The sequence below is a fragment of the Salmo salar genome, chromosome 19 (assembly GCF_965601325.2).
Source record: "Salmo salar chromosome 19, fSalSal1, whole genome shotgun sequence".
In the NCBI taxonomy this organism is placed as follows: Eukaryota; Metazoa; Chordata; class Actinopteri; order Salmoniformes; family Salmonidae; genus Salmo; species Salmo salar.
The window spans coordinates 20,194,650-20,209,920 of NC_138309.1; the positions used below are offsets into that span (position 1 = coordinate 20,194,650).

The window sequence follows — 15,271 nt, forward strand, 5'->3', positions numbered from 1 at the left end:
GCACTCCTACTCTGAGACGCTTTGTGAATATGGACCCTGGTGTTTCTACACTCCAGAGGTGAAGTTGACCATACAGGCACAGATCTAGGATCAGAAAAAATTACTTTATACAGCTGTAAAAACTATATTTTTTGTTATCGAAAATATATTTCAAAGCGATTTAGATGGTACAATGATTCCCTACACTATTCAGTGCTTGTTTTCTCACATAAACTGAAATTGAGCGAACAGTGTAGAATTTTAGCAACCAGGAAATGACAGAGCGATTTCCATAACACAGCCACAAAGTCAGAACATCTTAGTTTGACAAGAGACGCCGCTCCGGTGGTAGAAATCAATAGGTGAATATCACAGCCAATCACAACACTGGTGGGTAAGTAATACTGTGACACACTATCATTCCACTATTAGCGGCAGATATAATATGGACATTTTCTGAAATTACAATGCTTAAATTCAAAACAATCCTATGTGTAGCACCTTAAAATCTTTAAAGTGTTAATGTAACTCTTGAATCACCACTATTAATGTTACACTGAAAATTCAACACTAGTTAACACTGACCAATTTACTGTGTGCTATGAAAGGGACACATCTGCAGGTTTCCATACATTTCAAGAACCTTTTAGAATTCTGAAGAACCGTAGATGCCACATCAAGAACCCCACACTTAACTCAAAGGTTCTTTATTGGGCAAGAGTTCTCCAAGGAACCGTAAGAGCTGAGGAAAAACCATTTTAGAACCATTCTCTTTTCAGTGTCGAATAGACTTAACACTACATACAGTAACAACATCCTATAATATAGGATAACCCTACATAACACAGATATATTATCAGTGAATTGTACATGGTGCCACGATGGCAACGATGCCAAGGAAGACTGGCTACATCCTGGCACTAGAACAAGGAAGGCCACAGTCACACTGTGCAGGGGGGTACACACACACATTGGGCCGAGGGGCTTTTTACTGGTTGAATGAAGCGTCTTTCTAGCCCTGTTTAGAAGTCAGGAGGGCGCTACAGTGAATGAGGGCAGTTAGCATAGATGGCAGAATAAGGACCGGGTCATTTGTATTGAAGGCAGGTTGGTGTTGGGGAAACATTTGATGCCAGAGGCACACACTCAAAAAAAAGGAGGATGGGACACATTGTGTCATTTTCAATGGGTGAGAATTTGGCTTGATAAAGCAATGGGTGACAGGGTTAATAGACAATTTCCTATCAAACAAATGATGACAAACTTTTTCCACCAAATAAAAACCAACCATCTTGAGTCGGCACACCAAGGTCTATGTAAGAGAAAAGGGAAAACTCACTTCAACACTGCCGGGACTGAGACTGAGGTTACAGATGGCAGCTCTATACCGTGTGAGGCCAGAATCAGACCTCTTTTATAAACCTGTGTCTGCAGCTATTTGAGGAAAACATGACCTCTAATTCCTGCAGTACCCCTCAATTGACGCAACTAACATTTTGATACTGTTCTCACAAAAGTTGTTTTCTTCTGCTAGGTTCACAGAGCTTTTAAAACTATATGGCAGCACAGCTAGTCCTCCTAACCCAAGTCTTTTATGTTGTTTCCAACTCCCAACAAGAAGCCTTAAATAGGTCCCTGCCTTCCACAGGGGCTGGTGTTGCTGCCTTTAGCTGATTAGGACCAGACCTAGTCTGCATCCTAAATGGCACCATATTCCCTATACAGTGTACTACTTTTGATTAGGGCACATATGGTTCTGGTCAAAAGTGGTAGTGTACTATATTAAATATGGAAAAGGGTGCCATTTGGGGCGCAACCCAGGCAAGGAACACTGTTGTTTTGACAGAGATAAAGACCAGAGACAGAAGAGGAAGCGAGACATTCCACTCCCTAATTTCTTCTCTTTCAATGGAAGTTAATGAACTAAGAAGACCAGACCCAGCTGCTATCACATTGGTGTCTATGGGAGAGCCACCCCCTTAAGTAGACCGGCCTGAGTGAACTACCTTCATTTACCCACCATTTTTTATAAAGACTGCTCAGGTTGCATCCTGGGTAATCTTACAGACTTCCTGGTTTTGTTCATAGGTTAGCCAATCAGAGAAGTGATTGACTGAATGAGTGATCGATCGTTGTCCTGAAGTGGCTAAAGACAGACTGAAGAGTTGAAGTAGCCTAGGCTATAAACGCATGTTCTTGCATTATCATTTTTATTTAATTTCTTTGCGGTACAAGTTCATTATAGTGAGAGATTATTAAATTGTGCATGAAATGTAATTCCTGTTTAACCACTTCATTTGCTTTTAGAGTGCCGGACAATTAGCATTGTTCAGAAGCTCTTCGGTTCTTAATTGCAGCAAAAGATACCTCAATGACAATACCCCCTGTCTGTGTGGTGCCCTTATCTTTGTAAAATTAATTTTTTAAATAATTTGATGTAGAATGAAAGTGTGGGTTATTTGGCTTACATTTTTAATGGGTAGTTGGTAGAAGAAAGGGAGTAGAGGCAGTGAACAAATACATTGGAGAAGGGCAGGCAGGGTAGGCAGGCACTTCATTCACATTGCTCCCGGTGAACAGCAGCATCTCCTTCTGCAGGAGGCTGAGGAACAGAGCTGACCATGAATCACGCCCTGCTCTCCTTGATATAGCTCTCATGCCAGAGGAAACTTTAAATCTCTTTCACTCTTCTCTCTCTATCTCTCTCTTGTTCCTCTCTCTCTGCTTCTCTCTCTCTCTCTCTATCCCTCCTTCCTACTCTCTCCAATACTTCTGTCAGGTGTTATTTATGAGTGCTGTAGTGAGTTCCTGCATGCCTGGAGCACCTGCTCATGTTGGAGTGGGAGAACCCTGGCAGCTGCCAGAGAGAGAGAAAGAAAGAGAAAGCGAGAGAAAGAAAGAGAGAGAAAGAAGAGCGAGAGACACAGACAGAGAGAGAGAGCGAGAGAGAGCAAGAGAGAGCGAGAGAGCGGAGAGAGAGAGAGAGAGAGAGAGAGAGAGAGAGAGAGAGAGAGAGAGAGAGAGAGGTAGCGCACCACCAGTGCCAGGCTACAAAATAATGTGATGTTAGCTCAGTGGCGCGCGGCTAACAGATGAGACACCTAATGATGCCTGTTCCTCTGTTTAGAACACACCACGAGCCGGCAGCAGGAAACAACAAACAAACACACAAACAACCACAAGCACTAATTAATGGTGTCATATGACTCTAAACATGATCAATTAAAACCCACGGTTCATTGGCTCTCCCTCTGTGTGAGCGGGACAGGAAGCTCGGTGCCTGAGTAATGAGCGCGGCCAGGATGATGTCATTATGGCTAAGAGGAGGACAGATGTGGGACTGTCTGGCTATAGCGACCACTTTTGTACTCCTTCTCTCCCTCCACCCCAACTCTGCGGATGAAGTGTGTGTAGCGAGGCTGAGGCCAAACACCTGAACGATAACAGTGTGGCGAGGGGGACAGGTCAAAAGGGTAGTCAGTGGTTCGATCAGGGTTCTCTGCTCCCAGAGTTGACAGAGAGTCTGAGGGGTGGAGCTTGGAGAGGTAGCTACAGTAGGTAGTTGTACTTTGCTCTAGTCTAGAGTCAATGACATCAGGTGAGTATTGGTAGGTAGCTAGACACACAGAAACCTGATCAAATGAGGACAGTAAGCAAGAAAATGCAATGCTGCCTTTGACCAACAGGCCTACAGTAATGAAGAGCAAAAAACACCAAAGAGATGTGCTTACAGCTCACCAACTCCCCAGAGACGTGTACTTAACACAGAGAACAATGACATCAGGGAAAGCAGCATATGGGGTGGTGGCGATGTAACAGCTAGGGGAATAAACCGTTTATAAAGCTGTTTACAGACCAAACTCATTCATCACCCAGGGATGTGTCCCAAATGGCACCCTATTCCCTATTAGGCCTAAGTACACCACTTTTGACCAGGGCCTGTAGGGGCCCATACTAGTGCACGTTATAGGGGAAATCTTGCCATTTGGGCGGAAGCCTCAATGACTAAATGTGAGAGCACTCCTGTCTCAGACTGAGCTCTGCTGAAACAATACTATTCACTCACTATATCTATGTTGCACTAGCAGGGCCAGGCCAGCTCAGCTGCACATGCTCAGTGACGCTGGGTCCAGGGACGATGCTGTGGACATTACGCTTGTCTCAAGCCTCCAGCCTGTCCCATTCCCCTCCCTACCTACCTACCACGCTCTGTTTTCAGCCTACTATCTCTCTCGTTCTCTCTCTGTCTGTCTCTCTCTCTCATTACTCCTGTGTGTTGTGATGTTTACAGACTCTGACATTCAGCGTAGCCTCCCTCCTCTCCTCTCTGCCTGACTAATAAACAAGGTGACTAGGGTTTCTGTTAAAGCAGTGTGCTAGCTAGCTACTTGACTGTGTGGCCCCTGTGTAAGTCACTAACTGTGGCCTGGGGATAGGGACATCACAGGAGCCGTTTTAGACTCTGTCAACATTTTTACATCATTAGGATAGCTCTTGACACACACGTCCCTCTGGGCCGCATCCCAAATAGCACGGTATTCCCTATACAGTGTACTACTTTTGACCCCAGCCAATGCCTGTCTTGCCTGATATCATCACAGCTATAGTACATGCAGGCCAGGGGGTAATAATGATAAGCAATAATAAGTGACTCAAAAAGACACACTACAAGAAACGTTATGATCTGTCAGCATAAAGTCGCCATATTGCTCCATTGGCTTTGTACTGTCACGTTTTGAGGGAAACTGATAATGAATTGTCAGGTTAAAGGTGAGGAACAAAGATTCCACTGATGAGTTTGTGGCCCGACCACAAACTGGCATGATCAGGGCTGGCGGCTCAGCGCCTGCTGCCTGTCTATTGTTAACACAGACCTTTCATTAACCGCTCCACTGAGAAACAGGGGAGGAGAGGAGGAGGAAGGAGAGGAGGAGAGGGGAGGCTGAGGCAATATGAAAGTAGGAGGGGGGGGGGAAGGCAGGTGAAGGAGAGAGGCGATCGCGTGAGAGGGGAGCGAGAAGGAGGGAGAGGGAAGAGAGGATGCAGACACAGAGGAACAGGGGGGATAAGAGGAGACGGAGGAGAGGGGAGGCTGAGGCAACAGACAGTAGGGTCACTGTCAACTCCCAACACGACTAGCCCAGCCTAAAGAGCAGCCACCAAACACATTATTAAAAAAGACGTGTCACCAACTGATCCTGGAGCTGCCATCTCCCCCGGCTATAAACTATACACCAACTGATCCTGGAGCTGCCATCTCCGCCGGCTATAAACTATACACCAACTGATCCTGGAGCTGCCATCTCCCCCGGCTATAAACTATACACCAACTGATCCTGGAGCTGCCATCTCCCCCGGCTATAAATTATACACCAACTGATCCTGGAGCTGCCATCTCCCCCGGCTATAAACTATACACAACGGGACACTATCATTTCAGCTCTCACATGGCGGGGTCTATGGGACAGGTAGAAAAAGAGAGGGAGGAGTAGAAGCTTTATTTTGTTTCAGACTATCATTTCAACTCCCACCTGTTTCTATGTAATATGGTATCAGTAGGAGGAATGAAATAATGAGAGAGAGAGAGAGCGAGAGGGAGGAGTAGACACTTTATTTGTTTTTGGACTTATTTTTATCGCACCTGTCTCAATATCCATGTAAGGACAGAGAGCGAGGGAGGAGGGATAAGGAGAGAGCGAGGGAGGAGAGATAAGGAGAGAGCGAGGGAGGAGAGATAAGGAGAGAGCGAGGGAGGAGGGATAAGGAGAGAGCGAGGGAGGAGAGATAAGGAGAGAGCGAGATGAAGAGAGGAAGGCATTTCATTTCTTGCCCTTTCGAATCGACACATAAATTGTGAGGCTGTGGGATGGGTGAGGTCATCTAACCAACACACCTGTCTGTCTATGACTCACTCTGGGGAGTCAGTAATGAGGAGAGGAAGAGGAGAGTGTAGGTTGGAGGCACTTCCTGTATGGTCACAACAACACACTAAAGTGTTCTCTAGTCCCAGTGCTGGATACGGATACTGTAAGCCCATTGTATTGTAAACAGCTGAGCGCACACACTACATGCAGAAGTTCCATTGGTCAAATCAATGCGTTTTTTCCATTGCTGACGGACAATGGTGAAACTGCCACATCCGTTTGCGATGTTACAACAACAAAGAAGTTACTGCCAACAACGAACACAGTTTTTTCCCCTCTTACATCATTGCACGTGCGATAGAACAGCAGCATATGTACTGCAATTTATTTGTTAGCCCGATGTGTGACGCTCCCCCTACGCTCCCCACCTCTGTTACGTCAACGAAACAAAACCAAAACCAATAACAATGGCTGTTGGGCGGACAGTGGCGCTGTTTCCCCGTACTGCAGATTCCATCTATAAGTTTGTATACTCAGTCCCCTGGTTGGATCTGAGCCACTGAGGAAGGCTCCTGATCTTGCTACAACGAAAGCCTATTCTGGGGCCCGGTCTTCCTCTTGCTCTTTCTGAGCCCCCCCCCCCGTCATGATTTTGTTCAGTTCACTGGGCCTGACGTGCATAGTCTCCCCCTTTACACACCCAACCTCCCCCCTCTTCCTCCGCCAACCCCCAACTGAACAACTCAAGGATATTTCTGTCCTTTCAACAACATTATTGACACTCCATCCCTCATTCCTCCTCATTCATTATGTCAGCCTTGGCCCCCGCATGGCCCCCCGGCACGTCCAGCCCAGGCTGCTCAGTCACGCAGCTCCGTCGTGGGCCCTATCTGGGTTATATAGGGGGGAACTCCAGCCTGCTGCTGGAGCACGTTGTAGGACGTAGCCTCAGTTTAACACTAAATACAGGGCTTAGACTACACACAGGAAAAACACGACACAAAATGATACAGTCCGGAGGCATAGACAAACCTTCAGCAAAAAGTGAGCATGACACGGACAAAACACATCCGAAAAACAAAAAAGGCTGGCGTATCAACAACAAAAAAACGCAAACGCAAAAACCTGAGTGTCGTGTCGTGAGACTGAGGGAGATTGTGATGAATTCTCAGAGCCTTCCACAGATTCCTCTGTCAGTATTGGGGTCTCTGGGAAGAGAATGGGTCATATGCAAATAGCCATGCCCAGTATGGGGAGAAGTTTCCCACAAGCAGAGTGTGAAAAGGCCTCTCCTTCCCCACGCCGGCCCCACTCAATGGGCCTTTTCTTCCTCCACTGACAGTGTATGTGGTAGAGCGAGCAGACTGCAAAGGTAACTAGGCTCTTTCTCCTCAGGCTTTCCTCCAACCAAAGCTTTAACACACAATGGTTCATTTAAGCATTCATCCCACACACAACCCCAATAAAGGACATCCAAGCGTAGTTAAGGGGGTTAGTGAAACTGACTTGGGGTTTAAAACTGCTTTTCTAAGAGAAGGGAGAGCACATTTTTATAGGCTAATGCAATTCCTCTATAGGAGCTTGCTAATCATTAAGCTGCCTCAACAACAGTGGGAAAGGGTTTGAGTGTCATCAGATTATGGGCACAAACAGAATTGTCTGCTGGGAAATCATTGAAATGTGTGACATGGTGCATTGAATGGTGGAGAGATTAGAATTTCATATCAAACATTTTAAAACGTGTGGAGAAACATAAAAATGACAAAAGAAGAAAACATGATTAGACCTATTCAAAACACAAGACAGAACTTCAAGCGGGCTGTAAAGCCAGTTCCTCGACTAGAGTTTTGTGGTTAACTTGTCATATCCTACTTCTTAGTTTGCCTCACTACCCAAAATGAATCCTTTGCACTCCTTTCCATTGGAAACACTCTGACTATTCTCATGTAAAGGGAGCGATCATTTGTGTTTGACAGAGTGAGTGAGTGTCCACCTTCCTTCCCACTGGCTCTCCTCTCCAGCAGCACCTCAGTGTCATCTCTCCCTGCCAGCTCTCACGGCCACCCCACCCCCATATCCCTCCCTCCTCCCTTTCCCTCCTCCCTCCCCTACCAGACTCAACAGGACAGAGGGGCTGTACTGGTCAGGGGAATGGAGGGAGGGAGGGATTGAGGGAGCAGGGGGAGGAGACTAAAGTCCAGAGCCAACCCCCATGCTTTTATACCCCTCGGGATCCTTTCATTGAAGGGACTTAAACACAAACACAATTGGACATGCTGGAAGGGACCCAACAATGGCACAGGGGGGAAAGTGAAGTCATAGTGGAGGCACACATGGGTGCCTAGGTCAGGGGGTAAGCAAAAGCACCCCTGGATACTGTGTCTTCCCTCGGAATAAAGGATTGGGGGAGGTGAGGAGGGGTGAGGAGACGAGGGGGCGGGGGATGTTCCTCTGACTTGGCACTTTCGTAAGCAGCAGAGGAAGTTGTTCAAAAGTTAAAGAACTGATAAATGAAAATGTTCTCTTCTGCTAAACTCCACTCACCTTTTAAATGTTAACAGATGGCTTTTAAAACACTAAAGAAGCATGCCGGCTCACAGAACGCCACCGCTCTTCCCCTGAAGCCTTTGGAAAGGCCAAAACATCTTATTTTCTTAAGAACTGTAGCTTAACCACAGTGTTTCTTTATTGTTCTCACACAACTTTACAGCGTGTGGTTACATTCAATATTATTTAGGGGGAAAAATTAGTCCAGCACACTAATTATAGTTTTACCAGCCAAATAAACATCCTGTTCTACATCACACAGCTTTACGGAAGCCAAACCTAGAACCACAGACCCATTCTTCCTCTTCTTTAGGATGATTAAGTGAGAGAGAGAGAGAGAGAGAGAGAGAGAGAGAGAGAGAGAGAGAGAGAGAGAGAGAGAGAGAGAGAGAGAGAGAGAGAGAGAGAGAGAGAGAGAGAGAGAGAGAGAGAGAGAGAGAGAGAGAGAGAGAGAGAACCTTTGATCAATTCAAATAAATACCTATATGGAAAGTTCCTTTGAAATGAAGGCCCAATAACCTCCACTTTCACACGTTTACAAAGACAGGCCAAGAGTGACTCTGTTTATTTTTGCTAAGAATGTTAATACCAGGCCCGCATTCCTCTATTCCCAAATTGCGGTGTTAAATTACCATTCCGGGGAATGGTTGCTGCTATTCCTGATGGGATCTGGACTAGTCCTGGTCGGGATAGAAGTGACCAAGGGAGACAGTGTCCCACAGATTGCAAACACCTGTAGTCCTGCCTGCTGGCCGGATCTCAGCTTGCTCTGCTCTGTCAGGCCCAGCCCCAGGCCCAGTAAGACAACCAATACAGGGCTGGCGCCAAACACCTTTTGGTTTCCTGTCCCCCCTGTCCTGTCCCAAAGCAATCAAATCACTACCCCTCTAAAAGGCGTTTTCTTTTTACCTGGCAACCCATTTTTAGGCTGAACACCCAGCATAACACAGTTGAGGTAAGCAGTGTGTATGCTAAATTAGATAACATAAGGAATAAAACATAGGCTAACTCACTTTATTTTTTAAATGAACATCAAATGGGCAACACTACAGTGACATGTAATTTACACAAAATGGAAAATAAGTGAAGAAATTAAAATAAGTGTAAAAAGGAAAACAAATTATGCAAAAATGTCAATAAATAATACGTTTGAATTATTTTCTAGAATTGTATATAAATTCCTCATATTAAACCGTGTACAAATTATATCATCTGTCAGCACCTACCAGGTGCGTCTTTATTTCTCTGAGGTGACTCGAATGCAGTAAATATTCACGACGGACCATGAATGAGCCGCAAATGCACGCTAGAACAGCTCCGCTACAAAGTGTGAAGGCACAAATTAACCGTTGTCAACCGAGCACTGACATGATGGAATGCACTGATCTGTGATCAACACCTTGGCAGAGAGACAAGGCACACACGAAATATCCTAGGTTTATATTATAAAATGACAAACAATGACAGTAAGCACAACAAGCGACTCCTCCATGACAAAAATCATAACAAATTGACATGATGACAGCATGCCGCGCCTACAGACACCCGTTGCCTTTTCTACCTGCACAAGTTGCCATTTGCTGCAGCGCACAGCACAGAGGCCGCTCTCCACTGCTTTGGAAGACAGATTCCAGTTAGACGATTCCTTCTCTAACTCAGCGTACTCAGTCACCAGAAATTAGATTTTAAGTTTGTTTTGACTGAGGGGTGTTTAGAAACACCAAAGCCCCGTTTTCCAGATCAAGTAAACATGCCCTTATATTCCTGCTGGCTCCGCTGGGTGGCTCGAACACTTGCGCTGCTGTGCTGACTACTTGCATGAGGCTATAGGCTAACGCATGTCGTCAAGATAAAATTGCAATTTTTTCAGAAAACCTATACTAACAGCCTACAAAACAAACATTATTCCTATGCGTAAAAAACGCCCACCTCTGATGGTGAAACAAAAGTCACTAGTAATAACGAAATAACATGAGAACACATGATATAACATGAGAACACATGATATAACATGAGAACACATGAAAAAGCATAACGGAATGACAAGCAACCTCGAAGAGTATGATCTTTGCAAGTCGGGTTTAATATAATTTACAGATAAAGCACTTCACTATTACATTAATTAAATTACTGCCAGGGGAAAAAAAACGATTCGGAGAAAACGCACTGGCTACCCAGCCAACACTACAGTGCAGCCTTTTTAACCGCAAACACAAAACACAAACAAAAACAAAACAACAAAAAAAGATGTATCTAATAAAAAACAATGGATGAACAGGTTGGTTCCAACTGTAAGTTTCGCTCCCGCGGCACCAAGCCTATAAAATCTGAATTCCCAGCGCGCGACTGTGGATGTAAACGCACATTCCTTATATAGGCTGTGCCTTGTTCACACGCACTGCGCGTGAGCTACCCTTCCCAGTCTCTAAAACATTACCCAACAATGCATGCTACAGAAACAACGTTTTTTAGTTCGACGTTCATTTGCATTTCTGTTTATTAACTATATAACAACCTTATCTTATTCTGCATATTTTCTACTTATCTTAGCAATAACTTTTCGAATGTTTTTTAATGCACACTTGCCATTGTCAATTGTGAAAAAGCGTGCATCTCCACTACACATGATTTACAACGAAAAATAAGACAGATAGTAGCATGTGTAGCCTACATAACATAACGGCATTCATTTGAATAGATGATCAAGCAGCAGAACAGTACAATTTTCACATTAAAAATATTTTCTAATGCATGGATGGTGGGCCCGAGCCCACGATGTAGCAAGTGTCCTATCATGGCTCGCGCAACCTGCTACGGTGCGTGCAACGAATAGAAAAGCGACAGAAACAGTTCAGTTTTTCCAAAGTGCATTGAGGAATTACAACTTTTACACATATTCACTCAATTCAGATTCAGAACATCAATCTATTTTCTATATTGATAAAGAAGGTGACAAACTACCGTGGTCCGCAAAAACAACCAGGTAAGGTTATTTTCCCAGACACCGGTTTTAGAAAGCTAGCCAAATGGAAGGCGAGAGAAGGTGAAACAAGCTATCAAGTTGAAAACTAAAAAAAATACGAAAAGAGGATTTAAATCAAATCGAAAAGGGACTGAACGGGGAACAAAAGCGAGTGCAGGGACGAGATTAGGTGCGTATAACGGTCCAGGGTGGTGCACTCAACCGCTAGGCGGTGGGAGAGTCGCGAGCCAGGTATAACGGTACACCACAGAGGGCTATAATTGTGCGCTTACTTGCTACTTTCCAGCACTTTGACCCACTAAAAACGCGACTCCGGGGGACCCAAAGTCTTCGGAGAATCGAGAATTCGATAGAACTCATTCTAGTCCACTTCACCACACGAAAGAAGGACATTGGAGTAGTTTTACTTACCGTTATTCCTCCTCGGATTCGCCTGCTTTCTGCGCTTACACCTGGGGCCATCCGCCATGATCCTTTCGCTGTGTCTAAATGCTGTTGGAGAGTCACCTCCTCTTTCGCCCCCACTCCCCCTCCTCCCTCTGCTTCACCTCCCCTCCCTGCACCTGGTTTACGACACTCTGCTTTACGACATTACCTTCTACACCTCCTAAACCGTAGGACCGACCACCCTAAACTCCTACTCTATGCGTTCTTTCTGATCATCGCACCATTTATACATGATTATATTTTGAAAAAAATATGAATATTTTCTTCTGAGTTTCTGGTATGGTTGGGGCCATATCATTACGGGAATCTACAGGTAATTGACTAAAACACACTCAACCTAGTAGAGCCTATACCGATGCATGATGACAGACAGTGTCACAGCTCTAGAGCAGGGATCATCAACTAGATTTCTTGAGTGAATGGTCGGGGGCCAGAACATATTTACAAATCATTTGTAGACTGCCCATTTGACCGCAAGAATCCCAAACATAAATAATATTTGACCAAAACACAATCATTTCAAACCTTGCTTACATTTGTATACGATCACATGTACACTATATATACAAAAGTATGTGGACACTCCTTCAAATTAGTGGATTTGGCTATTTCAGCCACACCCGTCGCTGACAGGTGTATAAAATCGAGCACACAGCCATGCAATCTCCATAGACAAACATTGGCAGTAGAATGGCCTTACTGAAGAGTTCAATAACTGTCAACATGGCACCATCATAGGATGTAATTTTTCCAACAAGTCAGTTCATCAAATATCTGCCCTGCTAGAATTGCCCTGGTCAACTGTAAGTGCTGTTATTGTGAAGCGGAAACATCTAATAGCAACAACGGCTAAGCCACGAAGTGGTAGGCCACACAAGCTCACAAAACGGGAACGCCAAGTGCTGAAGTGCGTAGCGCGTAAAAAAGTTTGTCCTTGGTTGCAACACTCACTACCGAGTTCCACACTGCCTCTGGAAGCAACGTCAGCACAATAACTGTCTGTTGGGAGCTTCATGAAATGGGTTTCCATGGCTGAGCAGCTGCACACAAGCCTAAGATCACCATGCGCGATAACAAGCGTTGGCTGGAGTGGTTTAAAGCTCACCGCCATTTGATTCTGGTGCAATGGAAACGCATTCTCTGGAGTGATGAATCACGCTTCACTATCTGGCAGTCCAACTGACTAATCTGGATTTGGCCGGTGCCAGGAGAACGCTACCTGCCCCAATGTGTAGAGCGAACTGTAAAGTTTGGTGGAGCAGGAATAACTGTCTTGGGCTGTTTTTCATGGTTCGGGCTAGGCCCCTTAGTTCCGGTGAAGGGAAATCTCAATGCTACAGCATATAATGACATTGTAGACGATTCTGTGCTTCCAACTCTGTTGCAACAGTTTGGGGAAGGCCTTTTCCTATTTCAGCATGACAATGACCTTGTGCACAAAGCGAGGCCCATACAGAAATGGTTTGTCGAGATCGGTGTGGAAGAACTTGACTGGCCTGCACAGAGCCCTGACCTCAACCTCATCAAACACCTTAGGGATGAATTGGAACGCCGACTGCGAGCCAGGCCCAATCGCCCAACATCAGTGCCCGACCTCACTAATGCTCTTGTGGCTGAATAGAAGAAAATCCCCGCAGCAACGTTCCAACATTAATGAAAAGCCTTCCCAGAAGAGTGGAGGCTGTTATTACAGCAAACGGGGGACCAACTCCAAATTAATGCCCATGATTTTGGAATGAGATGTTCCACAAGCTGGTGTCCATATACTTTTATAGTGTATTATATTATGTTATTATTATATTATGTATATTATTATTATTATGTATTATAAGCTGGAATACTTAGGAACAGATTTCCAAAATTAAAATCAATTGGAGCTGATTTCCTGGTGTTTTTACAGTCTTTATGTCCAACAATGATATATATATACAGTACCAGTCAAAAGTTTGGACACACCTACTCATTCAAAGGTTGTTCTTTATTTTTTTACTATTTTCTACATTGTAGAATAAGACATCACAACTATGAAATAACACATATGGAATCATGTAGTAACCAAAAAGTGTTAAACAAATCAAAATCAATTTTATATATGAGATTCTTCAAAGTAGCCACCTTTTGCCTTGATGACAGGTTTGCACACTCTTGGCGTTCTCTCACCAGCTTCATGAGGTAGTCAACTGGAATGCGTTTCAATTAATAGGTGTGCCTTGTTAAAAGTTAATTTGTGGAATTTCTGTCCTTCTGCCACAGGAAAGGAAGATCCAGAGTTACCTCTGCTGCAGAGGATAAGTTCATTAGAGTTACCAGCCTCAGAAAGTTCATCCCAAAGAAATGCTTCACATAGTACAAGTAACAGACACATCTCAACATCAGCTGTTCAGAGGAGACTGCGTGAATCAGGCCTTCATGGTTGAATTGCTGCACAGAAACCACTACTAAAGGACACCAATAAGAAGAAGAGACTTGCTTGGGCCAAGAAATACGAGCAATGGACATTAGACCAGTGGAAATCTGTCCTTTGGTCTGATGAGTCCAAATTTGAGATTTCTGGTTCCAACCGCTGTGTCTTTGTAAGATGCAGAGTAGGTGAACGGATGGTCTCCGCATGTGTGGTTCCTAAGGTGAAGCATGGAGGAGGTGTGATGGTGTGGGGGTGCTTTGCTGGTGACGCTGTCTGATGAGTCCAAATTTGAGATTTTTGGTTCCAACTGGCCTCCACAATCTCCTGACCTGAGCCCAATTGAGATGGTTTGGGATGAGTTGGACTGGAGAGTGAAGGAAAAGCAGCCAACAAGTGCTCAGCATATGTGGGAACTTCTTTGACTGTTGGAAAAGCATTCCAGGTGAAGCTGGTTGAGAGAATGCCAAGAGTGTGCAAAGTCGTCATCAAGGCAAAGGGTGGCTGTTTTGAAAAATCTGAAATATAAAATATATTTTGATTTGTTTAACACTTTTTTGGTTAGTACATGATTCCATATGTGTTATTTCATAGTTTTGATGTCTTCACTATTATTCTACAAAGTAGAAAATAGTAAAAATAAAGAAAAACCCTTGAATGAGTAGGTGTGTCCAAGCTTTTGACTGGTACTGTTATACTGAACAAAAATATAAACGCAACATGTGAAGTTTTGTCACACAACACAATGCCACAGATGTATCAAGTTTTGAGAGAGCGTGCAATTGGCATGCTGACTGAAGGAATGTCCAACAGAGCTGTTGCCAGAGAATTGAATGTTCATTTCTCTAACATAAACTAATTCTAATGTCATTTTAGAGAATTTGGCAGTACATCCAACCGCAGCCCACGTGTAACCATGCCAGCCCAGGACCTCTGCCACCGGCTTTTTCACTTGCGGGATCGTCTGACGAGGGGGCGGGGTGGTGCTGAGGAGTATTTCTGTCTGTAATAAAATCCTTTTGTGGGAACAAAAAGTATTCTGATTGGCTG

The 15,271-nt window shown here is 44.5% G+C and overlaps 1 protein-coding gene across 1 annotated transcript in view; it reads right to left on the reverse strand.

Annotated features, from left to right (window-relative positions):
- LOC106578557 (zinc finger E-box-binding homeobox 1) overlaps positions 1 to 11,887 on the reverse strand; it is a 63,766-nt gene extending 51,879 nt beyond the window's left edge. The window contains exon 1 of the mRNA XM_014157535.3: positions 11,785 to 11,887. Within this exon, the coding sequence (XP_014013010.3) occupies positions 11,785 to 11,842 (58 nt within the window). The 5' untranslated portion in view covers positions 11,843 to 11,887. The remainder of the gene's footprint in view (positions 1 to 11,784) is intronic.
- Positions 11,888 to 15,271: the final 3,384 nt, after the last annotated feature.